General features: G+C 39.2%; 1 protein-coding gene across 1 annotated transcript; it reads left to right on the top strand.

Moving 5' to 3' along the window:
• The first annotated feature begins 415 nt into the window (after positions 1-415).
• Positions 416-27634, top strand: LOC134674963 (uncharacterized). The gene is made up of 2 exons (XM_063533108.1): positions 416-736; positions 27344-27634. The coding sequence occupies exons 1-2, from the start codon at positions 416-418 to the stop codon at positions 27632-27634; spliced, it is 612 nt and encodes a 203-aa protein (XP_063389178.1).

The raw sequence follows: 27634 nt of genomic DNA, 5'->3' as shown, positions 1-27634 counted from the left end.
GCTTGTTTACCACCGACATGGTTTAAAGAAAACGCTGATATATGTTCCCAAGGTCAAGGTCAATCCCCGTCAAGGTCAATCCCCGTCAAGGTCAAGGTCACTCAAGGTCAAGGTCACTCAAGGTCAAGGTCACTCAAGGTCAAGGTCACTCAAGGTCAAGGTCACTCCCCTCAAGGTCAATGCCCCTCAAGGTCAAGGTCACTCAAGGTCAAGGTCACTCCCCTCCCCTCCCCCTCCCCCTCCCCCTCCCCCCACCCCCGCGGGGAACCTCCCCCTCCCCCTCCCCTCCCCTCCACCCCGCGGGGGGACTTGAATACCTACACTGAGGCAGAAACGGCAATTCTACCCTACTGCTATCTTTTTTGATTTTAAAAAGGCTTTTGACACCCTAGAGACCGATACTTTGCTGAAAGCCATGGAGGAGTGCGGGGTGGGGCGGCCACTGAACCAATGGTTCCGTGACTACCTCACCGCGCGGTCCTTCCGCGTGAAGGTCGGGTCGGCGCTCAGTGACGAGCAGGCCGTCCGCTGCGGAGTGCCGCAGGGCTCGGGCTGCGGGCCCCTCTGTTACCTGATGCACGTGAACAGCCTGTGCGGCGTGCTGCGCCACTGCTCCGCGCACATGTTCGCGGACGACCTGTGCACGCTGCGCGCTGGCACCGACCTAGAGCAGACCTGCAAGCTCGTACAGGAGGACGTCGATGCCGTTGTCAAGTGGTCACACGATAATGGAATCGTACTAAATGCCGATAAGACAAAACTCATGATAATTCATTCTCCATACTTGGTACCTAAAAATGATATCCCATCCATTTTCACTCATAGTTTCCAATGTTTTCATAGTATTAATAACTCCGGAACTTGTAAATGTCAGCCCATAGAAAGAGTTAATAGTTTTACATATCTTGGCATGAAAATCGACGAAAATTTCTCCTGGACGACTCATGTAGATTACATTAGTAATAAATTAAGAATACTTTTAAGCATATTTTACCATCTTAGTTTTAAAGTTCCTGTTAGCACGTTGAAATGTATTTATACTTCTTTAGTAGAGTCTATTATTAGTTACGGTCTTGACTGCTATGGCCTCACGTTTAAAACTAACATAGATAAATTAGAAATGTTACAAATTCGTTTTCTAAAGTTACTAGTTAATAAAAAGATAAAACACAGTTGCAAATCTGACTATAGACAATTATTTAAAGTATGTAAAATTTTACCAGTGGGATTAAAACTCAAATATATGTCAGCTGTAAACAGTCATGGCAGCCAGGAACACAGGGATCTAGTCAATCATAGTCATAATACCAGAGCACTAACTGCGGGCAAATATGAAGTACCTAGGTGTATAATTATTATGGCGATAGGACACTAAAGAAACGTTTACCCTATTTACTGAACACTTTGCCCACGGATATAGTAAAAGAGCCCAAAATAAATACAAATACAAATACAAATGTTTTATTTCGGAAAGAAAATTATAACAATATTACATTTATGCTAGCCACCACACTAGGCAAAGCCTGTCCTGTGGTGGACATAATATGGACACAAGTAATAACAATAATACAATGAGGCTTGAAGGAAAAAAAAAGGAAACAATTATTTGGTTTAAAAAAAAAAACGATAGATAGATTTAAAAATAGATTTAAAATCAGTCTAAAAAGGTATCTCCTGAATACTCTATAGGGGATGTGTTACCCTATAGTGTATTCATGATATACCTACCTATTTCAACTACGAATGTAAACCTATTCTAATTTTTAAATTTAATTAAGTATAGTATTATAGTATACTGAGACTCCACAGTCAAACTAAATGTAGTTTTGTGGAGCATTGTATGTAACAATAAAGTTGTAACTTCTAGTATAATAAATAACTAAATAAAAATAAAAACCAATAACACTGTTATGTCTCCTTCGTGGTCTTTCTTGTTTTTTGCGTCCTAAATATTAATACTCAAGTAAAAAGGTAATTTACTTTATTTCCACAGTTATTTACGTTAGCTCAATGTGGCTAATTGCGTCATAGGGACTATTCCGTCTACTAGCGCTTTTTACGAACGACGAACAAAATTGATAATTTCATCAACAAGGTTGCGATTGCTTTTAGTTTCCTTAATAAAAAGCAGATGGTTTTTTTACCTACATTTGAAAATCAAAGAAATAAACGCACGTGGACGGAATAACCCTCATGACGGAATTAGACACATTCACCTTAAAGGGGTCCATTGATTAACAGTCCGCCGGACGGTATCGGCCTGTCAGTTAGAACAAAATTTTTACAGTTCCGAACAACTGACAGGCCGATACCGTCCGGCGGACTGTTAATCAGTGGGCCCCTTAACGGCATGAACTATTCATGACACAAATTAACAGAAAAATTAATGAGCGAAATTTCTACTGAAACGGTAGGTGACCCTTCAATGGCATTCAAATACTTGCGAAGAAATAATTCAAGAGAGTAATAATTGAAAAAAAAAGCACTAAAATTGATTTACAGCCTAAAACCAAACAAAAAAATAAATCTCAAGTCAGAATTACCGCTCGACAATTTAATAAATACCATAATGATAAAATTACAAGCCCATAAAAGCCGCGATAATCTCAAAAGGCTAATCATGGCAATTATCACCCTATTAAAGCGTATAAAATATAAATTCGTTCATTCATTTCATTCATTCGTTCATAAATCGTTGGCTGGGCCAATTAGGAGCCTTTATACATAATTCGCGCACCTGCTTTACTCGGGACTTGAATAAATTTGCTTCAACAACATAGTCTGAAATAGAGTGAAGAGTGAGGATGGTTTGTGGGTAAGGGTTCTGCCGATCAAAACCTATGAATAAGATTGAATAAGAATAAGAATAATTAATAAGAAATTGAATAGGAATGAATAAGATTGAATATTTTTATTCAATCTTATTCACAGCAGCACGTATTTATACAGGTAATAGCGACCCGCCCCGGCTTCCCACGTGCAGGCGTGTCTCACTCCGCGATTTCGTCGATTTGCTACAGGTAGCTAAAAGTACATTCGTTCGGCCCCAATTTTGGGGTTTGCCATAAGCCGCGCGTGGCGCCGTCGCCACCTAGCGGCCATGTCTGTGCTGATCGTAACAGACGCGTTTTGTTAGAGAGTGAGTCTTCTGTACTTAGTGGTATTATTTATTCTGTGGCACGTGTTAACAAATTATACACCTACACCTTCTTCAAGAATCAATCTATTGATATGTATTGATAGATGAAACCGCATGAAAATCCGTTCCGTAGTTTTTTACGAAGCAAAGTTTAATACATAATCTGCTTCTAAATAAGATAATATAAAGCTTACCGAGATAGAGCCCAATAATTTATTATTTAAGAATACAGGAAGGACGCCATGGCCATATACGCCGAAGTCCGGTGGACTACGTCGGAAATAGATGCCTCAACCTCACTGTCCAAGGTCCTAGGTCACGCATCCGCGGTAGACTTAAGAAGCGCTGGCTGGACGTCGTGACAGCGGACATGGAAGAGAACAATCTCACACCTGAGGATGCCGAAGACCGGGCAAAGTGGAGAAGATTGAGCAGGAAAGCGGACCCTGGCGCTAGGCCAGCAAAACGCTAGGTTGAAGAAGAGGGTGCTAAAATATCTTAAATAATCACAGTACCCTAAAAAGACCTTAGCGTATAAACGAAGTCGTGTACAAAGAAATTGAAATAAAAATCTTTGGAGCTAGAAGAATACTAATTTCAGAATTAATAAATGAATTCTGAAATTAAATTCATAAATACTCTTGGTATGCAGATTTGCGGAAGAGTCTCGAAGAGAAGAATAAAGGATGTCTCACGTTAGACCGGGCCATGTCCGGGCCGGAGCTTCCGGGGCATCGTTTTCTATGGAAAGCATCACGTGATCAACGTCACCTGTCATAGAAAAGTAAGCGCCGGAAGCTCCGGCCCGGACACGGCCCGGTCTGACATGAGTCATCCTTAAGTCTCGAAGGCTTAGAATATTTTAAAAATATTTCTTTATTAAGTGGACCCTCTGATGCCCTAATACGACGATAATGGGACAAATTGGTCGGTCTAGTCGTGCTCGAACATACATAAAATAAAAAAACCGACGATACTTCCTCTCCCTCCTTCGAATTACTTCCATCGACTCACTTGAAGAGTTCCATCGACGCATCCTCTTTTTGAATTCGGTTAAAACGTAACGAAACATAAGCCTTAGTTATAAAGTTCACATCAAATCAACATTCAACAGCCGTGCTCCGTGACAGCTTTTCTGTAGGATAAGCCTTTGCGGATTGCCATGAATTGTGTTTACCTGCGCGGGTGCCACCTGTCGGTAATCCGGCAATATTGACAGCGGTAAGGCGCAGTGAAGGTCCCCTTAATAAGATCTCACAAGTGTGACATCTAATTTATTTAACTGTGTTCATATTTCATCATCATCATCATCAGGCTATATTAGTCCACTGCTGGACATAGCGCTCCCCTAAAGAGCGCCAAAGCGCCCTGTGTTCAGCTTGCCGCATCCAGCATCTGCCTGCAGTCTTTCGCAGATTGTCATCCCACCTGGTCGGAGGGCGTCCTACACTACGTTTGCCGAGTCGCGGTCTCCACTCAAGAACACGTTTACCCCAGCGGTTGTCGGTTCTTCATTAGATATGGCCAGCCCACTGCCACTTCGGCTTCATATGTTCTATTTAATATAAAATCAATGGACTTCACGAAATAGTTTCAAATGTATTTTTCAATTTAAAAACTGTATTTATAGGTACTAATGTTATTTAATTTTAAATTTCTCGGCTCTGGTACGATTCATTAAAATGTTTATCCGTCCAATTAGCTTTGCCCAATTAACTCATAATTGAATTTTAACGAAAACATTTCAACGTCGAATTTCGAAACCGGATACCGGAGGAAAACCAATGTAAAATGAAGCAACTCAATCATTACCGGATTTGGAATTATCGTAGCACTTTTGAACAGATCTAACATGTAATGACACACATGTAACATGTAATGTATGTAACATGTAATATTAAGATTTTAGAGATGGAGATTTTCTTTTCAACCTTTGGCCTATTTTGTGAGGTAGGTACCATACATTTATGTATATTATCTAAGCATCATATCATGGCACGGTAGCCACGGTGGTATGCTGGTATGCCTCCGTCTCAGCATGGGCAATAATCCTTTCGTATATATCTGCCCTGTTTGTCCTATAAAGACCTCATTTCTCAACAAATTCTTGTGAAATTTTGTGAGCACGTCCAATAATATTGTGTTTTTAGGGTTCCTTACCCAAAGGGTAAAACGGGACCCTATTACTAAGACTTCGCTGTCCGTCCGTCCGTCCGTCCGTCCGTCTGTCTGTCACCAGGCTGTATCTCACGAACCGTGATAGCTAGACAGTTGAAATTTTCACAGATGATGTATTTCTGTTGCCGCTACAACAACAAATACTAAAAACAGAATAAAATAAAGATTTAAATGGGGCTCCCATACAACAAACGTGATTTTTGACCAAAGTTAAGCAACGTCGGGAGTGGTCAGTACTTGGATGGGTGACCGTTCTTTTTTTTTGCATTTTTTTGTTTTTTTTTTTGTATTATGGTACGGAACCCTTCGTGCGCGAGTCCGACTCGCACTTGTCCGGTTTTTTTCCGTGACGATTCACTTTTTGGAATGTTCTCAAAATGCTGGAGCCACGGGGGTTCACGAGCTCCATAGCCACAGAGTCACTTAACTAGTTTTACTAGTTTAACATATCGCTGATTAATCTTTTAATGATAGCTTCTGCTGGACTAGTATTCAAATACTTTGGTAAGTGTACCAAACAAATTATATGCTGTACCGAACTATTTGAATACCTTGGATGCTACCTACTATATGACGCTGACTGTACTTTCGATCCACCGATACTTCTTTTCACCTCTATATCTACCATATATATGTACCTACCTACCTACCTATTACAGAACCGGTATACCATGTAATACATAAATAAACATGTGAAAATCTCTGAAATTAACGTATATTGATCCACTATCCACACCGATTTGCGTCAAATCCACGGGTCAAACGGCCAACTTTCGTCAAAGACTTCATTTAGGCCGGATTCGGAAAGTTGGGGCTAAAATGAGCTTTTCCTCGTGTTTATTTATGATTCTGCTTCTAGCTTTGAGATTTTTGCTTTGAGTTAAACATTCTGGTAGTTCTGCACTGGTTCCAATCAGCATATTTATTAGGAATTAGAGGTTTGTAAAGCATTTGTTGTATAGTTTACGTAGGTGTATTGGTGATATCTCATATTGGAATGAATATTTCATAAAATTCATCTTTAAGCTTTAGCTATGATGACTTTTTTTAATAATTGTATCTTATATTCGTGTTGTTTGTTAGCTGTATATCTATGACTCCTAAGCTATTAGCTTGGAATTTGGTTGTCTTTTTTAGTCTGTATCTATTTGCTATTTTATTTGACTTTAGTGGTAATAATTGCACAAAAATGTATCAATAAATCCCGCCAACAATCCACTAGTTATTTTACTTTAGTTTTTTTTAAAGGGCATTTTGCCTACTAACACTCTTAATTTGAAGATGGTACTAATTTAGGAAGATCGCCTACCACTTGTTGGATGACGGTTAAAAAACCAAAAAGAGGCTCTTATGAATAAAGAAGAAGACCAGGTCTAAAAGATGATGAGGTGATAGATGGCGCAAGCGTGTTGTGGAGGGGAGAAGGATATGCGACCAAGCCTGGTTTAATGCTTTAGATAGCAGAAGGTGTCGCAGTAAGCAAACCGGAACAGGAATTTCAGATGGCATGATTCTCTGCCAAAAATGTGGGACGTCGTGCCGCTCACGCATCGGCCTCCACAGTCACCAAACCCGTTGTCTAAACAGGCCCCGTAGACAACAAACCAACTGCTAATGCTCCGTTGCGAACTGTCACTGTCACACTAATATGGAAGAGTGATAGAGAGACACAAAACTATTCGATAGCGAAACGCAACCGATCCCTTGGCTAGGCCGCCAGCAATGCATAAATCGTCTGCAATAGACGCAAAGGCATGTGATAATGTGGTCTAAAAGGTGGATGCAGAATTAAAGTAACAGTCTGCTTCAAGTTGGTTCTTTGGCAACCACGCAACCCGGTGAAATGTGCATGTGCAATCCCGTTACGGTTTCATTTCCGCCGCAAGCGCGTTGTTTTTGCTCAACACCGGACTTCCATTATACCGATTGGGGGAGATGTTTTACAACCGATTGCTTTTATTATCGGAGTAAAAATAGTGTACTTCATCATCATGCAAATATTTTTGGTCTTCTCTTTTTATCGTGTGAAGGGATCATAACTAGATTTATAATATTTTTCCAATATCTTGCCACCTCTACCTTTAACCCTCGGAAGGTAGCTCTTATGAGGCCTTTGAGAATATTTTTTATGGAGTCAGATTTTCTTAGCAGAATACAGTTACCAATGAAATTTTAGATAGGATGCGAGGCGGGCCACAAATTGCGTATTTTAAAGCGATTATTACAGACAACATGGATTTAAGTACTAAGAGCTCCATAATGTTTATTGTTTGTGTTTATACCTACGTTAACGGGCTGATTAACGTCACTCTGCAATCTGCAGTGAACTATGAAACTTCAATCCAGAGGTCGCGGGTTCAAACCCCGACTCTTACCAATGAGTTTTTCGCAACCTATGTACGAATATCATTTGATATTTACCATTCGCATTTCAGTGTAGGAAAACATCGTGAGGATTAAACTGGACTAACCCCAATAAGGCCTGGTTTCCCCGCTAGGTTGGAAGGTCAGATGGCAGTCGCTTTCGTAAAAACTAGTGCCTACGCCAATTCTTGGAATTAGTTGTCAAGCGGACCCCAGACCCCCGTGAAGGCGTGGCAAGCCGGGATAACGCGAGCAAGATGTATATGTAAAAGTGGCGATATAGAAAAAACGAAAGAAAGCGTGACGGGTGACGGGCAAGTGAAAGTGAAGAAAGGTTTTCACTATCCCTGTATCTACATCTGCCACCGACTTATGGAAATCTGAAGTCAGTAAGAAGCGCGATTCTATCTGGGTCATCTGGGATCAGTGTTTAAGTAGGCACCTGTTACGGCTTACAAGGGTAAGATTATGGTTATGATGGGTATCACTTGGCATAATCCTATTGTGCGGGCAATTTAGCGGGCATTAACCTTATAACCTATAATCCGGATTGGGCGTGGGGCACAATTAGCGTGGGGACTATAGCCTATGGGCCCGAATCGGATTTTGAAATAGACTTCTATTAGATATCTTTTAGACATCACCAAGATACGATAACGATATGTTTAAGATCTAACCCGTCAAATTTGACATTTGCGCGATTCTGGAGATATACTCTTACAGGATATGACTTAGAGATCCAATTCACATCTAATAGATATCTTACTCTATCTAACGTAAAAGTGACATTGGTTGCCCGAATTGCGCTGCAAAAGAAAACTAGTTGATATCTAAACTATAACGTATCTGGAATGGATCTAGTACGTGTCGTCTCTTGTGAAAATCTTGAAGTTCGAATACGGCAGCAAGCCCTCTGGCGTATGAAAGGAGGCCTGTGCCCAGCAGTGGGACGTATTTGTAGGCTGAATTATTATGATAACCTATAAGTAATTATGTGGATGTCATGAATTATGATATGATGGAAAGTTATGTAAAGTTTAAATAGAAAAGCATTTCTTGCTAATTAGATTCCAAACCTGTTCACTGGAATTCACGAAGTCAATATCCGCTGTTTTAATTATATTGGGAACTCGTTAAACAACTATAGGTACAGTCAAGGAATTTAAATTCCGACCCATTTCGTACTTTGTCACAGTGACAATCAATATGAAAGCCGCTAGAGACCTCGTACGGTTGTCACTGTGACAAAGTACGAAATGGGTCGGAATTTAAATTCCTTGACTGTACGAGTATATCGAAAATATCTACTTAGCAGAAATTATGTAGTCAATCTGCCGTATTCGAACTTTAAGATATTCACAAGAGACGACACGTACTAGATCCATTCTAGATACGGTATAGTTTAGATATCAACTAGTTCTCTTTTGCAGCGCAATTCGGGCAACCAATGTCACTTTTACGTTAGATAGAGATATTTATTAGATGCGAATTAGATCTCTAAGTCATATCCTGTGGAAATCGTTCAAGAGTTCCAGAATCGCGCAAATGTCAAATTTGACAGGTTAGATCTTAAATATATCGTTATCGTATCTTGGTGATGTCTAAAAGATGTCTAATAGATGTCTATTTATTTGTTTAGATGTGTATTTGTTTTGTGTGTTATTTCCAAGATGTTAAATAAATGTATTTTTTCTTCTTCTTCTTCTTCTTCTTCTATTTCAAAATCCGAAACGGGCCATATATGTCCTGTTGAAAATTCCGATAGGTACCTACTTCGTAATTTACACTCAGCTAACAATGGTATACCATCTGTTCAATATCTTGGTCCAATGTTATTGCGTCTCACTCTCTTATTAACCAAAATGTGAGATAAAATACACATTGATCAAAGAAATTGCACAGACGGAATACCACCAGACATCTGGTGCAAGTGGTGCTTAAACTACAAGTTTGAACTTGTCAAAACATCATCCGCCATTTTCCACTTACTTGCTGGCTCGGCGCCAAGCGATGAGTTAAAATTTAAACGCCGGCAGAAGGGTAATGTTTTGGCATGCACTAGAGCGGTAAATCTGCTTAAATTCTCTAGGGAGCGAAGTTTATGATTCGATACATTATGTATTCGCGGAATTTATAATGTGTGATACGTTTTGCCGCCTTAGGCCCACTTGCACCATTCCACTAACCCGGGGTTAAGCGGTTAAACTGTTAACCTAGTGTCATATTGTATGGCTAACCATGGCAACTCCTGGTTTAACCGGTTAACCCCGGGTTAGTGGAATGGTGCAAGTGGGCCTTAGAATTTTGTAATATTTTATACAGTACCTAAGGAATTTAATGTGTGTACTTATTGGGTACAGTCGCCGCCAGATATATCGGAGCGGCCAAGGTGCTCACAAATATCTGAACACGCCTCTATTGTCAAGGCGTTAGAGTGCGTGTTCAGATATTTTTGAGCACCTTGGCCGCTCCGATATATTTGATGGCGACTGTACCTACTCCAAGAGACTGCCAGTGTATTACTAGGTATATAAATTGAGAGCTGAAATAGAGAAACAGAGCCAATTCATTTACATACCTTTTTGCCAAAAAATTTGATATTTTCTGAAAACTCTAACCCCCTTATTCATAAACGTTTACTAAAGTTAACAAGCCGATAATAATCGTTTGTCCCTTTCCATCATACCAATACGTCGGAAAGGGACAAACGATTATTATCGGCTTGTTAACTTTAGTAAACGTTTATGAATAGGGGGGTAAGACCTTTCAACCCCTCTCACAATCTTAAGAAAAGATATGACGGTCATAGGAATAATGTATTTGACTTTGATATGTGAGTGACCCATCTACAAGAACATGCCTATGAACAATAAGTTTCTAACTGCAGCAGACCGATACTAATGTAACAATTGGTCAATGTTTTGGTGGAATTTTAAGGATGTCACGTTAGACCGGCCCGTGTCCGGGCCGGAGCTTCCGGCGCTTCGTTTTCTATGGAAAGCACCACGTGACCACCGGTCAGCCGTCATATAAAATGACACGTCCGTCACCTCGGCCCGGTCTAGCGTGAGTCATCCTTTACGGTCTTACCTGCACATTTTATCTATATGCCGGCCTTCCTCACTTTGATCTTAAATTAGAATCTTAAACATCTATAATTATGTGTAGGGTTACCAGATACACATTTAGAATTTCCTGACAAAATTCCTGATTTCCGAATATTTTTCCTGACATATTCATATTTTTGACGACGACGGGGGGTAGGGCTCATTTTATTAATTTAAGTTTGATTAAAATATTATTATTTTTTAATATTAATAAAAAGGTACTTTATAAAAAAATCTATGAATTCAATAAATTCCTGACATTTTCGTGTTCCGACCCCATTCCTGATAAAAGGCCAAAATTCCTGACATGTCAGGAAAATTCCTGTCATCTGGTAACCCTAATTATGTGAGTGACCCATTGATGAATTTCCATAAACAATAAGTTACTAACAGGTAAAGAGCTTCCGGGGCTTATTTTTCCATGACATGACAGGCGATCACGTGATACTTTCCATAGAAAACGATGCGCCGGAAGCTCCGGCCCGTACACGGCCCGGTCTAACGTGAGTCAACCTTAAAGCTGCCAGTCAGTATCCGTTCATCAAAACTATGTTACCCGTAACATCCAACTATTAACTAAACGGGGTAAGTTAAAGTCCGTAGCGATATTCCAACTTGTACGGTAGACGGAACGTGTGTACACGGCATTACGAAGTTTTACCGAACGTTCGACAGAACACAGATTTGATACAGTAAGCGTAGTTAACAAACTCAATGTAGCCTGTTGGGAGTGATAACTTCCGTCCCGAGAGTAGATCGCATGTAAGTACAGTTGTGTAAGTTGCAGAAAGTTTCCATAAAGTTGGTAAAGATCACGAAAATTTCACAGGAAATGAGGAAACCTTAATTCGGAAACGGTCAAGGCATTATATCGCCGACTTAGCAAAATTTAAGACATCAACATGTTTTTTGTGGCTTAATATTCTACACATGACCTTAAAACGCAAAATCTTTCAAAATTATATTGAGATGACAGATGTCATCGTACCTATTTAAGCTACGTAAAAATACAATAGTAAATAAGGCCCGCAATTTACGGCGCACCCTGCAAATAAGTCTATTATCGCTACTCTCTTCAGTCTCTTCTCGGCTATCGGCGCGATTCGGGAAATGAATTAGAGATTCACTAGATATGAAATAGTAAAGATATGTGACGTTCCACGAAAAAAGGCCCCGGCTGAACTGAAATATTAACGAATTGGAGCGGCGTTAATAATAGCCAGTGCCAGCCGCCATAAGATACCTTTTGCCGTGGAACCTCACATATCTTTACTATTTCATATCTAATGAATATCTAAAGCACTTACCGAATCGCGCCGTATAATTCGGGTTGGATCACTTGGTAAAGTTAAGCTGAAACAGCTTGGTTAAGGATGACTTACGCTAGACTGGGCCGGGGCCGGGCCGGACCTTCTGGCGCTTGGTTATCTATGGAACGCACCACGTGATCACCGATCAGCTGTCATAGAAAGAGACATGTCGGATGCCCCACTTGCGCCACATCTAGCGTCTTTCGAGCGTTGGCGTCTGTCGGCGTCTGGTCAGCGCTATGGAAAATGACGTCGCTGCGCAGTTGCTTCGACGTTGCGTCGACGTTGCGTTGAGCAGCGGCCATACAGTTGTAGACGCCGACGCTCGAAAGACGCTAGATGTGGTGGGGCCCTAAAGGCCGAGCCACACCGGCTTGCGTGTGCGTGATGTGCGCGTGTGCGTGCGCTAAAATGTTGGAGTCGCACACGCACACGTCACGCAAGCGGTGTGCCATCTCTAATAAGGATCTGTATACTACAACGCCGTGCACGTCACGCACACGCAGCCGGTGTGCACAGGCCTTAAGTGGTATATACGATACTGTTTTTCATCTACTCGCTGTGCTTCAGAAAACTTAACGAGTGGTTGGATGTAAGCAAACTTGAGCGAATAAAGATAAACATTAAACACCCAAAGTACCCGCAGACGAAACGAGACGCGAATCAAAGGGTGGATCAAATTAACAGTAACAGTTCATGCAAATATATCTACACACATGTACCCTGTAACTGTTACGCGTATAGGGTAGGGTAAAAGGGTTATTTTACGCATACTACCTTCATTATATCCACTAACATACAATAATGGTCAAAATCATATACCACCATATAAAAGTAGCATATCATATACCTACTAAAGAAAAAGTGACAAAGCCCTCCAATGCTTTATCCACGTGACAAAATATCCGTCACTTTTTAACACAGCGTGATTGAAAGTAACGGATACCGTTTTATCACGCTGTCACATAGATAAAAACGACCATCATATCCGTACAAGTCAGATACTGAACCATACCACACACCTTTCCGACAGGCCCCAAACCATAGTTTTCGTGATCGAATTGTAGGAGGCAATATAGGGGATATTACTGCAATGTTCTGCCACCAGAGTGCAGCACTACCGACTCAGTAAATTCATAGACTAACTTATACATACTGTACCTTAAACTGTTTTTTGACAAGTTTTCACAGACAATAAAATATGACGTTGATGCATCAAGGCGGTTTGTTAACAAGGGCCTACCGGTAAACGCGAAAATCGAAACTAGTTGCCTCTTTATCGCTCAAATATTCAAGAGTGATAGAGAGATTAGATAACAAAACTTCGATTTTCTTGTTTCGCGGTAGGCTATGAGCTTGACGTGACGTGTGATGTGTCAATGTGGTTTGTTTACTGTATGTGCCACAAAGGTGCCACCTACGCAGAGCTTTGCCTAATATTCCCTATTGCAATGTTCCTATTTATTTTTGTTCAGTGTATTACTTACTCGCAAAACAATCAAGATATTAAATACCTAATTATTAATGAGCATGTCAACTGATGTATGAATTGTATGATGCAGAATAGATAATTATCATAATATTAATAATAGTACGTATTACCTAATCGTACTCTCGGAGCTATCTTAATGCAACAGTCGGCAGCCATTTAATTAATTAACTGGTAATGTGGCCGTAATTAATACCTACCTATTTATATAACACATTTATCACACTGATATGTAGGTACAGTCGCCATCAGATATATCGGAGCGACCAAGGTGCTCACAAATATCTGAGCACGCCTCTATTGTCAAGGCATTAGTGTAGTGCTTGTTCAGATATTGTGAACACCTTGGCCGCTCCGATATATCTGATGGCGACTGTACATCCGTACATTCCTCTAACGAAAAGGTAGAGTTAGGCCAAGAAAAGTCTTCAGCGATTTTGATAGCGCACGCAGTGCAAGTGTTATTTATACGTCGCAATTTCATGGAAGTTCGACGTTTAAAATAACACCTGCACTGCGTGGACTACCAAAATCGCTGCAGACTTTTCTTAGTCTAACTCTAAACTGTACTAAGGGACAAACTTTTATTTTGGTGTCTTTTACAGTCGCGGTCATCTACTAATAAAGTCTACAATCACAAAAAGTAATTATTTCGTGAAAATAACTACAAAAACATTTTTCGGGCGTTTTTCTTTAATTGTGCTACCACTCACCATTACATTGCTTCTTGATCTTCTCAATTTCATAATTTTATGTCAACGGAAAGTCCCCTATAGGCTTTGATTACATTGCGAGTGTATATTTTGCGCAATACAGGCTGACTCACGATAGGGCCCGGGTCCGGGACGGACCTTCCAGTGCTTACTTCTATGACAGATGACCGGCGATCACGTGATGCTTTCCATGGAAAACGAAGCGCCGGAAGCGCCGGCCCGGACCCGGCCCGGTCATACTTAATGGAGCATGAACGGCTTTATCTTTAGATTTAATTGTGCTAACTTAGTTTAATTTATTCACTGCTTCAAAGTACTAAGCAGATCTGTCTGAGTATTTGATATTTTCTTTGAGATCTCCATGTTTTTCTGACAGACGAAAAAACCGGCCAAGTGCAAGTGGGCCTCAACCAACGAGGTTTCCGTACTTTTTGTATTTGTTGTTATAGCGACAACAGAAATACATCAACTGTGAAAACTTCAACTGTCTATCACAGTTCATTAGATACAGCCTGGTGACAAACAGACGGACACACAGTGGATTCTTAGTAATAGGGTCCCGTTTTAACCCTTTGGGTACGGAACCCTAAAAATGTATATACCCTACAAAGGATTCCGTTTTTGCTGACTCAAGTACAGCACCCTAAAAAGGTAGCAATACCTAATGTAATTGTTTAGTCCATTAGACCTAGTATTACATAGATGAGCTATACGCGTGCCTCCGTGAGGGACAAAACATACGCAAAGTGACAATATTAAAAACACGTTTTAACATTCCTGACAACATACCAAAAACAGTCTACGTAATTCGGTCGGGTTATTTGTTGCCCACCATAAACCATACTAAATGTTTGGCGGGGAACAAACAAAAACTGAGACTGTGACAAGGACAAGCAATAATACCGCTTTCTCTGCTACTCCTACTGAAATTTCCATAAGTGCATCTCGTTCGGTCGTTTGCCCCTCCCCCGTGCCATCTCTATATTATTGTACCGCTATGGTTTAGTCTGACATCTATTGAGTTTAAATTGCTTATAGTTGTAGATTATTGATAAGTAGGCCTGATATCGTCAGATCAAAGCCTGATCCTCGTCCGAATGATTGGCCCACTTCAAAGGCAACGTGAACGAAGGTTAGCGTACCTATAACTTTACTCGAACTCAGTCCTTACTGTGACTTAGATGGCTAGAGTTAATCCAAGAAAAGTCTGCAGCGATTTTGATAGCCCACGCAGTGGAAGTGTTATTTTTTACGTCATAATTTCATATAAGTTTGACGTTTAAAATAATACTTGCATTTGATTGTATAGAAACCGCCATCTTTTTTCACAAAACGTTCACATTTTGAGACCAACGAAACTCCGGTCGTGTCATGCGATAAGCGTAATCATTTATTTAATTACACAAACGGGTCTACCGCGGTATAATTTCATTGTTTTTACCTTAAATTCCGAATTTTCAGCTGAGTAACTATATAGATAATAACGCCCAGTCAGTGATATACGTCATGAAAATTAACTTCCTATATCTTCCAAAATTAAATAACTAAGTTTAGTTGAGTGACACATAATACGGGTTTCCTAATATAATTCCCGTATCAAATTACATTTGGAAAAGGCAATGTAATCTTGTAAAAGCCTCTTATATGATTTAGGAAATCGATTCTTCTAAACTGGATTTGATATTTATTTATTTGAAATTTAAATCAGGCAACAAGGCCCATATATGTATATTAGAGTGACATTCCATTTCCAACTGCAGTACTGTTCATTTTACTATGGAAATTGACAATGACAGCGACGCGTTTCCATAGTAAATTGAACAGTATTGCAGCTGCAGTTGAAAATGGAATGTCACTTTTAGTCTTGGTGATTGCGCATCCCATGTAAGACTTTTACTTCACTTCGCATGCATCATTTAGCGTGAGCGATTATCAATTCACATGAAAATAAATACAAAACCGTAACAAATTGATAAATCAGAATTGGACTCCAGAATGCTGACCTATAAAACCAAGATTCCGGTTCAAGGATTTGTAGATAATGTTACAACTTCAAAAATTTTCAAGATTGTTTTCAATTTTCAATTTTGAGAGCTGATGGTTCTATGATACGATTAATTATATGTTTTTATCGATTCAGATTTTTGAAATTTTTCAAAATTGCGGAGTCATGGGGGTTCGCAAGGTCTACATCTCACAGAGCCACTGCCTGTTTCCAACTTTAAGACTAGACTATTAATTGACTTATCAATTAATAGATCTAGAAACGATATGGATTAGATGTGTTAGTGTCAAAAGTGACGTTTTTTTTTTTAAGGGGCTACCCGAGGTTTTCATCGATTTTTGACAAGTTTTGAATCGTATCTTCTTCTTTTTTTTTTTTTTTTTTTTAATTTATTTTAACAAAAGTACATACACAATTACAATTATATGGTTTCGCCAAACTGCTTGACAGTTTGCACTACAGATAGAATTATAAGACAAACGGTTATCGGTTCTTCAATCCTTTATCTCCAGTTTTGTCCACCGGATTTTGAAAAAAATGAATACTTATTTTTTTAAACATTATCTAAAAAAACACTTTTTTCGTGTCTAGTTTGCAGTGAAGGATCTTACATGTACGAAATCTACATATTTGGGTTCGTCTTTGAAGTCTCGAAAATTGTGTCCAAGGTTTTAATTTTAAACTAATTAACACAAAAGTTATGGCCAGGACACCAGTTTTTTAGCCTAAAATTGTTCAACGTTGATACCAAATATCTCGAATTCAGTGAACTTTAAAGCAAATATGGGATACTATATTGCTTAAAGCCATTGCTATTAATATGATAAGCTACAAAAAACATTAGAAAACTAAGGGATTCAGATCGAAGGTCATTGGCGTGGGGGAGCCCCTTAAGAAACGGTACATTTGACACTGACATATCTAATCCATATCGTTTCTAGATATATTTATAAACGTATCTTAAAGTTCGAATCGGGCCGTAGTTTAACCGTTTTGAGTAGGGCATTATACAATATTCGTTTTACTTGTTACCTCCTGGACCCCTATTTCGACAAGCGACGTTTGACGTATCGTGTTGATCTCCCGCTGATGTGGGAAAAATCATACGTTCTCGAATACGTACAATGTCAAAATTTGACATTAACAATCCACAGTTAGGGTGACAAGCAAACCAAACCGAACCACCCTTAGTTTAGAGTTGAGTTTTGGTTGTACCAAATGATATTATCCACCGTTGATGGAATCAACACTCAATACGCAATAAAATCAACTGTTGATTTGACGTGGATGCGAAATCTGACAGTTGTACATGTCGAATTTGGCCCCTGTAACTCGTGCTTACATATTCACCCCTGTTACCTTCATCCGATTTTGTTCCATAAATAATTAAACAAGCAAACACTCGAGCCGCCTTACTTATGTAAGGTGTCCTAATTTCAAGTCTCCAGTGGAAAAGGTCCCATGTTTATTATTATTACTAGAGCGCTTATGTTCTTTTGATTTAATTAGAATTTCTTCGGTGCGTTATTACAAAAGCTTGCCGAGACTTAAGTAGTGAGTAGCCTTACCAATGACTGCCTTAACAATGTAAAATTGAAATATTCGCTAACGTCTTACTTACCTACTTACAGCTGTGGAGCAACGACCCGAAGTGGATCTTGGCCTCCGACACCAAAGACCGCCATGCTACTCTGTCCAAAGCCATTTTTGTCCAGTCGACGGCGCCGAGTTCGCTAACGTCTTTCTGCACTTCGTCTCTCGAGCGGCACCTAGGGCGTCCAGACGGCCTTCGGCCACTTGGTACTCCAGAGCACGCCCTCCAGACTGCGCGATCTTCCCCCATCCGGACTAAATACGTGCCCGAGCCTTCGGAGTCTAGCGGCTTTCGATTGTCCAATGATGTTCGGCTCGGGCACCAGATCTTCAATCTCCTGGTTCTTGCGGAGTCTCCAAGTTCCGTCTCTAACGTCTGTATAACTTAATTTCTATCTATACATCTCGCTTGCAATATGCGAGTACGAGCTAGATGCATAAGTAGAAAGTTAGTTACGCATACGCCAGCGAATATGTCAATGTCGAACTGATGATAGCCGTACAGATCACTAAAGACGATGGACGTGAAAGTTAAAAATAATTCGAATGTTGCGTTTATAGTATTTTTAGTGAAACCCAACAGTGGAAACCCTTATAATGGTATTCGCACTCAACTTGTCCACCGAGCCACGTGCAAGCAATGAGAATAACGACCAGTGTCGGATCTGAATATTCTAGAGAAGTGAAATGCGTTTTGAATAAACACTTTTGTTTCCGTCTTTTGTGGTAGGGGTTATCCCCGTTGGTAAAGAGACGTGGCGATAAAGACAGCTAATCTCTCTCAGGGCTCTGTATATTATTGGATGAGTTCATTTAGCGAGATCTCTGACCTAAATGTTCATGCAGATTTAGGTTCTAATTGATCTTTTCTCTACCCAAAGGTTAAGAACATTAAATAGAGAAACTAATTTCATTTTCGTCATCAGGTGTACTGTATCTTAACATTTTGTAGAAACCATGCTGTGTATGTATATTGTTTAAGTATTCTGGCAAATAAAATAATCTTAATTCTAAGTCCATTTTCCTAACCTTTCGGGAAAAGAGGAGACAACTTTTGTTTTTCTACATGGCCTGAGCATTAGGCATAAGATTAGGTCAAATTATATCAGAAAATAGAAAAATAATAGCTCTCTACTGACATAGTTGCTGGCAAGACTTGTCACACTGGCAATATTATGAGATCCCTAATCGCGTCCATGTTCAATGTCTCTGCACTTCGTAAGTGGTACAGAAATCAAAATCCGTGACGGTGCAACAAACTACAAGGAACGCAATTTATAAACTTCCAATCTCTTTTGGTTACCTGTCTCTGGCTATACTGAAAAAACATTGTAAGGATTATGTAAGTATTAAGTAGGTAAACAAAACAAGCAGTATTTATTTTTGTTCGATCGATTCCTGTTCCGAATTGAATGTAGGTTCTTACCTATATTCAAGTCATTTACCTGCCCTCTTGGTTACACGTGTCAACGGTAAATATTTACATTGCTTTAACGAGACGGGACTTATCCTTTAAGGACCTTTATCCTTTAGGGACTTTAGGTATATACTAATACTGGGGCGTCCCATGGGTTGAGGTTACATTCGGTTCGCGACTGCAGCAGCTTAAGTTTTGCAGCTTACTTCTGTCACTGTCGGGGCGATTCGGGAAATGAATAAGAGATTCACTTGATATGAAATACTAAAGACATGTGACGTTCCACTGCAAAAGGTACCATTGCCCCGGCTGAATATTGGATCAGCGTTAAGAATAGCGTAAGTGCCAGCCGCCATAAGGTACCTTTTGCCGTGGAACGTCAAATATCTTTACTATTTCATATCTAGTGAATCTCTAAATCATTTCCCGAATCACGCCGTAAGTTTGGCTGCGATTAGTCCTTTTACGAATAAACTATGTTGAACTGCTCTACTCTTTAGCGATATGAAATTCCACGGACTTCCTATTGAACCAGAAAACTATTCCAGTCCATTAAAATGAAATTCACTTAAATGAGACATTTAAAAGTCAGCATTTAAATGTGATTACGGGGCAAAGAAAACACCTGGCGGTAAAAACCCAGCGCGGGCAAAGATGCCACGGAGGTGGGAAAATCTCCGAATAGTCGGACTTGAAACAATTTGTATGTTAATTTTGAGGTTTCGGGTTGGATTGAATAGCTATTGACAGGCCGATAGGTTTGCTTGAAAGTCTTTTTGTTGTTTTTGTATTGTTTCTGATCACTTTAGTTGTTAATTGTTCTAAATAATAAAAGAAAAGTCCAGTGCTAATGCCAATGTGTGCATGTTCGCAGTGTGTAACATTTTAGGTTAATGGGAAATATTAAAAACAAAACTTATACACACGCAGTAAGAAATTATGACGTAAAGAAATATCACTTGCACTGCTTGTGCTATCAAAATAGTTGCAGATTTCAATTGGTCTAACTCTATGTCATATTTTTTGGGTTTTTTCTGCCTTTGTTTTTTTTTTGGGGGTGAGGGGGCAAAACAAGTCCCAGTCCCGGACAAAGACATACAATTAATAGAGCACTATATCCTTTTTGCTATAAAATTATGTTACTTGATCCAGACGTCTGGCAAAGGTCATAATTTATTCTTTAATGTACCTTACGCCCGATCCGAACTTTAAAATAGTCAAATATTACGTCTAGATATTATGTATGGTAGATTAGATATGTCAGTGTCAATAGTGACGTTTTTGCTTAAAGAAACGTCATAATATTTGACACTGCCATACTTATCTAATCTATATCGTATCTAGCGGATTCTAGCCGTAATATTTGACGTAGCAGGAAGGTCTATAGAAGGCCGACCTGGCATAGCACCACCGCATACAAAACAACATGGAAATCCATGAAAGAGGCATATGTTCAGCAGTGGACGCAAATATGCTTAGAAGAGAGAAGATAATATTTGACGTACTTAACCCAAAGTTCGAATCGGGCCGTTAATTTTGCTCGCTCGTACTGACAAATAAGTGCGAGCGAGATGTGTAGAAAGTGAACACACAGTGATGAACAGTGATGTGTAGACATCGTATATGTCAGCGTTAACACTGTCAGTAACTCGTGGCACGGATACGTCTTCTCCGTAAGTCCACACTCCGTGGCCCAGTTATTGTATGCATTATTGAATTTATTTTCAATCTCGAGTCGGTCGGATTTTACTTCTAACGTATATTCGCCTTATTAAGCCAGCGGTGCGATTATTGATTTTAATAAAGCAAACTGGGCGAATCAAATTAAATTACGATACGACGAGCGAAAGTACGATAGCTAAATAACGTGATTGAAAAATCATTCTGATTTCAGTATACGTCCGAATTGGCCTGCGAGACAAATTACAAAATGTCCCAGTTCGCTATGACAGCATTAATTGCTTGGCCTAGACTCCCTAGACTTGCTAACTGGGGACGGTTTTCAATTTAACTTGCGACGCTGTTAACTGAGCGTTAACTGTTGTGAACTTTTGACCTGAGTTAAACTGACAGTTAGCGAGGTCTTAGGGCCTGCTCACACTAGCGTCTCCCGAGCGTCGGCTTTTAGACAACTGGCTGCTGCTCGACGCAACTTTGGCGCAACTGCGCAGCGACGCCATTTTCCATAGAGTTGACTAGACGCCGACGCCGCTGGGGACGAAGTGTGGGGTGGTTCCAAAACACGTTCGAAATCACCAACAATGTAAAATATTTTACAGATTTATTTAGGTTCCAAAATGTCTTTTGTGTTGTTTTGACTTTTACCGAAAGTTAAGAACATCGGTGATTTTTTTTCTTTATATTTTGGTGGCAAACAAGCATACGGCCCGCCTGGCGGAAGGTGGTCACTGCAGCAACGTCTAATCCCAGAGATCTCACTTGTCTCTACTTTTACCGAAAGTTAAGAACATCGGTGATTTTTTTTCTTTATATTTTGGTGACAAACAAGCATACGGCCCGCCTGGCGGAAGGTGGTCACTGCCGCAACGTCTAATCCCAGAGATCTCACTTGTCTCTACTTTTACCGAAAGTTAAGAACATCGGTGATTTTTTTCTTTATATTTTGGTGACAAACAAGCATACGGCCCGCCTGGCGGAAGGTGGTCACTGCAGCAACGTCTAATCCCAGAGATCTCACTTGTCTCTACTTTTACCGAAAGTTAAGAACATCGGTGATTTTTTTTCTCTTTATATTGTGGTGGCAAACAAGCATACGGCCCGCCTGGTGGAAGGTTGTCACTGCAGCAACGTCTAATCCCAGAGATCTCACTTTGTTTGTTTATAATGTGAATACAAACAAACATACGAACCGCCTGACCTTTGCTTTGACCAAAGTCTTCAATCTCAAAGACCTCATGCCGACCCTTTAGAAATCTGTAAGGTTTATATTGGCTCACTTCGGCCCATAAACCTGGTATGAAAGTGACATTTTTGATTATGACGCACGAGTTAACCGTTAGTGAGGTCAATTTCAAGGTCATTGGCTATTGTCGGGGTCTTAAGACAGGTGTGATCGCCATTACACTCCAGTGAACATTATGAAGGTTTCCAAAGAGGTTCGTTCATCTTTTGTTCGGTCCCGGCCCGTAAAGATAAGCCAGATTGTGCCCGTATCCGCACTTATAAAAATATTTTCACGTTTATTATAACATAACCTGTAAAATGTTGCCGTATTTATGAGACTTAGAAAGTAATCCAATTTATAGTGCCACATAAAATAATAGAAATTAAATAAAATAGAACTAGAAAAATTCCATAGTAAATTGTTGCCATGTTTTAAGCATTTTCGTCAAAAATGTGACAGAATTACGTAGGAAGTGGGACCCTAAATTTTCTACAATTTCTTGTTTGACCATAATTCAAATATTTATTTTCATAGTCAGGATCCATAAAATTGTTAAGCCACGTATTCACTATAAAGATTTTTGCATTATTATAAGGGACGCAGCCATGCGGTAGAATGAGATAGCAATATCACTTGCTCCCTCTAACGCATAAATGCGTTCCTTGGTGTGACCGGCGTTGGCCCATCGTGTAGAGGAGCCATTATACATAGAAAACATGCATTATAGAAGCAAATATTTGTGATAAACACACAAATAAATGCCTTTTACGGATTCGAACCCGGGACCTTCTGCTTCGTAGGCAGGGTCACTATCGATCGATTCGAACTTTACTTAAGATATACCTATGTCAAATATTAGTTCTAGAATCAATATGCATTAGATATATGTCAGTGTCAAAAGTGGCGTTTATTCAAACAAAAACGACGTTTTTATTGCGACGTTTTTGTTCGAAAAAACGTCACTTTTGGCACTGGCATATCTAATCCATATGATTATGAAATGTAAATCATTTATTTGAAACAACACAATCTCATTCCTAGACCTAATGTTTGAATTCGATTCGAATAAAGTTCAAAATCGGGTCGGACATTGCGCTACTTCAACCCGCAGCGGGATTTAAAGAAAACTTTTATTCAATCCAAACTACTTTTATATACTATTAGTATTTTCGAATTACTCCGTTTTTCGTTGTCATTCTACCACCACGTAGAAAATTGTATCTGACAGAAACATCCCGTAACTTAGGCCCTTTTAGAATCAAAGAACATTGTTACTTTAAAGCGAAAAAATCCAAGTTGATTCTGAGGGTATTTTAAAAGCTTTCCACTTTGTTTGGAAACTACGCTTTTGAATCGTATTAAATGGACTTTCGCTGAAGTTTAGAAAAATTGAACGCCGGTGCTTTTGCGATAACGATGGTCCTTTCAAAGGCTTGAAGTTTAAGCTTTGTTGCTTGTACTCCTTATTTACTTTTTTATTTTCGGACTTTGAACTTAAAAACTCCATTCAGTCCTGGGGCCCTAGCCAACATGACTGTCTTTTATCAACAATCTAAAAGTAGAATTTGACCGAGATAAACCTAGCACGAAAAGTTGGCTCTGGTGGAGAGCGCTGGTGGCCTAGCGGTAAGAGCGTGCGACTTGCAATCCGGAGGTCGCGGGTTCAAACCCCGGCTCGTACCAATGAGTTTTTCGGAACTTATGTACGAATCTTTTATCTTATCTTTTATCTTAAATATCATTTGATATTTACCAGTCGCTTTTCGGTGAAGGAAAACATCGTGAGGAAACCTGCATACATCTGCGAAGAAATTCAAAGGTGTATGTGAAGTCCCCAATCCGCATTGGGCTAGCGTGGGGACTATAGCCCAAGCCCTCTCGCGCTCGAGAGGAGGCCTGTGCCCAGCAGTGGGACGTATATAGGCTGAGATGATGATGATGATGTTTAGGTTTCGATGGGCGTTTTCTAGAAACGATTGTCACTTGTCTTAGCTAATCCCCCTGTTCAAATTTTCACCAGGCCATTCCTACTAATAAATCCCAATCCCTATTATAACTGCGAAAGTAACTCTGTAAAGGTTATAAGTACATCGCACACGTTAACGTACCTATGTATAGGGATGCGTCAATAAAACTACGTGCTCGGATCAAGACGACTGATATACAGGTTGTTTGGTACATCGTTTGCCAAATTAAAACGGCAGATAGGTTGAGTCATTTGCTATTTCTCAGACCTAGAAATTTTAAATTTGGCGCACATTTTTTTTTCACTTATATGCCAGTTTTTCGTAATTTTAAAATTTTTACTTGCGTAGTGGTAAAAAAAAACCATGGCCAATTTTGTTTTTCTAGGCATGAGAAGATAGCAAATAACTCAACCTATCTGCCGTTTTAATTTGGCAAACGATGTACCAAACACCCTGTTTATTTCCATCTCTTACCCACATGCATATGTGATATTTCATAAGATTTCAAGAATAAATTATAATTATTTTATGTGAGTTATGTTAAACTTATGGAATTCAGTGGGTAGTGATTAGAAATGTGATTTGTGTTTACCCGAATATTTGTTAATTAATCTGTTGGTAGTCGCGAAAATGACCCTTCTCTCCTACCCGCCAATTCAAATGATGAAAAAGTATAAATGTAACTTACCATGGGATGGAAGGGGCATTCTCGCTTTGGCGCTTGAACCGGTAACATTGAGTAGGAAGCCTTACTGCGTGTTAAGTTAAGAGTGTCGAAAGTGTTGAAGTAAGAACTTGGAGCAGAATAAATGTAAATAATTGTACCCAGGACTTTGATTCATCACAAGCCAGAAGTGGTAATAAACTGCGCCCATAAAAGGACCAGAACGTGTGAGTACCTAGTATATCTACATATTCATATTTTATATGCTCTGACGTTATGGTAGTAACTAGTAAGTTTTAAGTTGTGTATTGCTTATAATCTCAAAACCTGATTAATGATATGCAGATACACGATCACGGTCAAGTTGAAGTAATGAATGAAGACTTGCTACGTAATTTAACCACCGTAACGTAACGTAACTTAACGTAACGTTACGTGTTTACGTAATTTTTAAGACCGCCTGTTGTTTAGCTCTGCCTGTATTTCTGTTTTCTTTTGTATTGTCTTCTTTTATTGAGGTGTGCAATAAAGAGTATTTGTATTGTATTGTAATTTACAACTCTGCGGGTAATCAAAATTAATACAGGCACTAAGCGAGTTGAAAGCCTAACTTTTTACAAGAGTCGTGTTACGATTAGTGTCTACAGTGCAGTAGTATGCTATTTTTATTTAAATTTTTGGGTAATATCAATGTTTAGCAAAGTTGAATACAATGGATACGACTTGCATAAATATTTAATGAATCCGTTATCAATTAAAATACAAACACATATATTGTACGTGTACCATTAAATGCAAGTACGTTTATTGTCGTTAAAAAGGAGCAATTTTATTTAACTGAGAAAGGTTTTAAATTTTAATATGCTCATATTGTGAAGACATGCAGAAGTTCTCGGTTGATATGCAGATTTATTTGAAATACGCACTGTCGTTAAATGAAAGTGTTTACATATATTTACATCCTATATTTGAGTTTCGAATACTGAACCTAATCTATTAAATATGTAGTATGTTTAGTATGAGCTAAATTCTCCAATAGCAAGTCATGCTTGATTAACGCCTCTGGTTAGTTTTGAAATGAATATATATATTATAACCAGATATAATGTTAAAGTTGCATATGTAGATAGGTAGAGACGTAGCTATAGTCACCATATAGATGGTGTACTATACTCTGACCTTAATGTTTCTAGTTGTCTATGTATGATATTTATTGTCAACAAGGTTTTTTCAAATAAATAGTATTCTATGTATACGAACTATGTATGTTATTAAGATATCATGTAGGTGGTATCATATAACCGGGTCTAATGTTTAGTTACCTATGTATGTGGGTGAGAGTGTAGTTAGCATGTAGTTAGTCACCGTGTATGTGGTGTACTATAGTCAGACTCTAATGGTTCTAGATATCATGTAGGTGGTATCATATAACCGGGTCTAATGTTTACAGCTATGTAGATGTGCTGTTTGAGTGTGGCCATGTAGTGTGCTACCAGAGAATCCATTTTAGTTTGAGTTTAACAAGAGTTTGAGTTTAATACGGGTTTGAGTTCATAAGAGTTTGAGTTTATAAGAGTTTGAGTTTAATACGGGTTCGAGTTTAATACGGGTTCGAGTCTAATACGGGTTCGAGTCTAATACGGGTTCGAGTCTAATATGGGTTCGAGTCTAATACGAGTTCGAGTCTAATACGAGTTCGAGTCTAATACGAGTTCGAGTCTAATACGAGTTTGAGTCTAATACGAGTTCGAGTCTAATACGAGTTTGAGTCTAATACGAGTTTGAGTCTAATACGCTGAGTTTAAATGAATAAAGAGTTTATGTTGAGTTTAAGGAGTTTATTTTGTGGTTAAAGAGTTTATTTTGTGGTTAAAGAGTTTATGTTGAGTTTAAAGAGTTTATTTTGTGGTTAAATAGTTTATTTTGTGGTTAAAGAGTTTATTTTGAGGTTAAAGAGTTTATTTTGAGTTTAAAGAGTTTATTTTGAGTTTAAAGAGTTTATTTTGAATTTAAAGAGTTTATTTTGAGTTTAAAGAGTTTATTTTGAGTTTAAAGAGTTTATTTTGTGGTTAAAGAGTTTATTATGTGGTTGAAGAGTTTATTTTGTGGTTAAAGAGTTTATTTTGTGGTTAAAGAGTTTATATTGTGGTTTAAGAGTTTATTTTGTGGTTAAAGAGTTTATTTTGTGGTTAAAGAGTTTATTTTTTGGTTAAAGAGTTTAGTTTGAGGTTAAAGACTTTATTTTGAGTTTAAAGAGTTTAAAGGGTTTATCTTGAGTTTAAAGAGTTTAAAGGGTTTATCTTGAGTTTAAAGGGTTTATCTTGAGTTTAAAGAGTTTAAAGGGTTTATCTTGAGTTTAAAGGGTTTATCTTGAGTTTAAAGGGTTTATCTTGAGTTTAAAGAGTTTAAACAGGAAAAAGCATTGTTATGCTGGTATAGGGTGAAAGAAAGTTTAACGACCAATCATGCAGCGCACTGAAATTTAATTACAGGGTAAAATGGATTCCGATATTGACACCCCGAGATCATCTAGACTGCCGTCACGAGCAAGACTGGTGCAGAGTCGCAGTAGACGCTGGAGGTCAGCGACGGTCTACCACAGAGGACGCTGTGGACTGCGACAGCCGAGCGTGAGGGGCCTGAAGACAGATGTCGTCACCACAGCAGGCGCTGACGACGCTCAGATGACCCGTACGAAGAAGGACCGCGGGAGTCATGGCGAAGCTCAAGAAGGACCTACAGTGGAGGATGTCATCAAGCATGTAACTAGTATAGTAATTTGA

Source organism: Cydia fagiglandana, chromosome 21 (genome assembly GCF_963556715.1).
Source record: "Cydia fagiglandana chromosome 21, ilCydFagi1.1, whole genome shotgun sequence".
Classification (NCBI taxonomy): domain Eukaryota; kingdom Metazoa; phylum Arthropoda; class Insecta; order Lepidoptera; family Tortricidae; genus Cydia; species Cydia fagiglandana.
The sequence above is the reverse complement of the archived record's forward strand: the minus strand, read 5'-3'. Positions and strand labels throughout refer to the sequence as shown.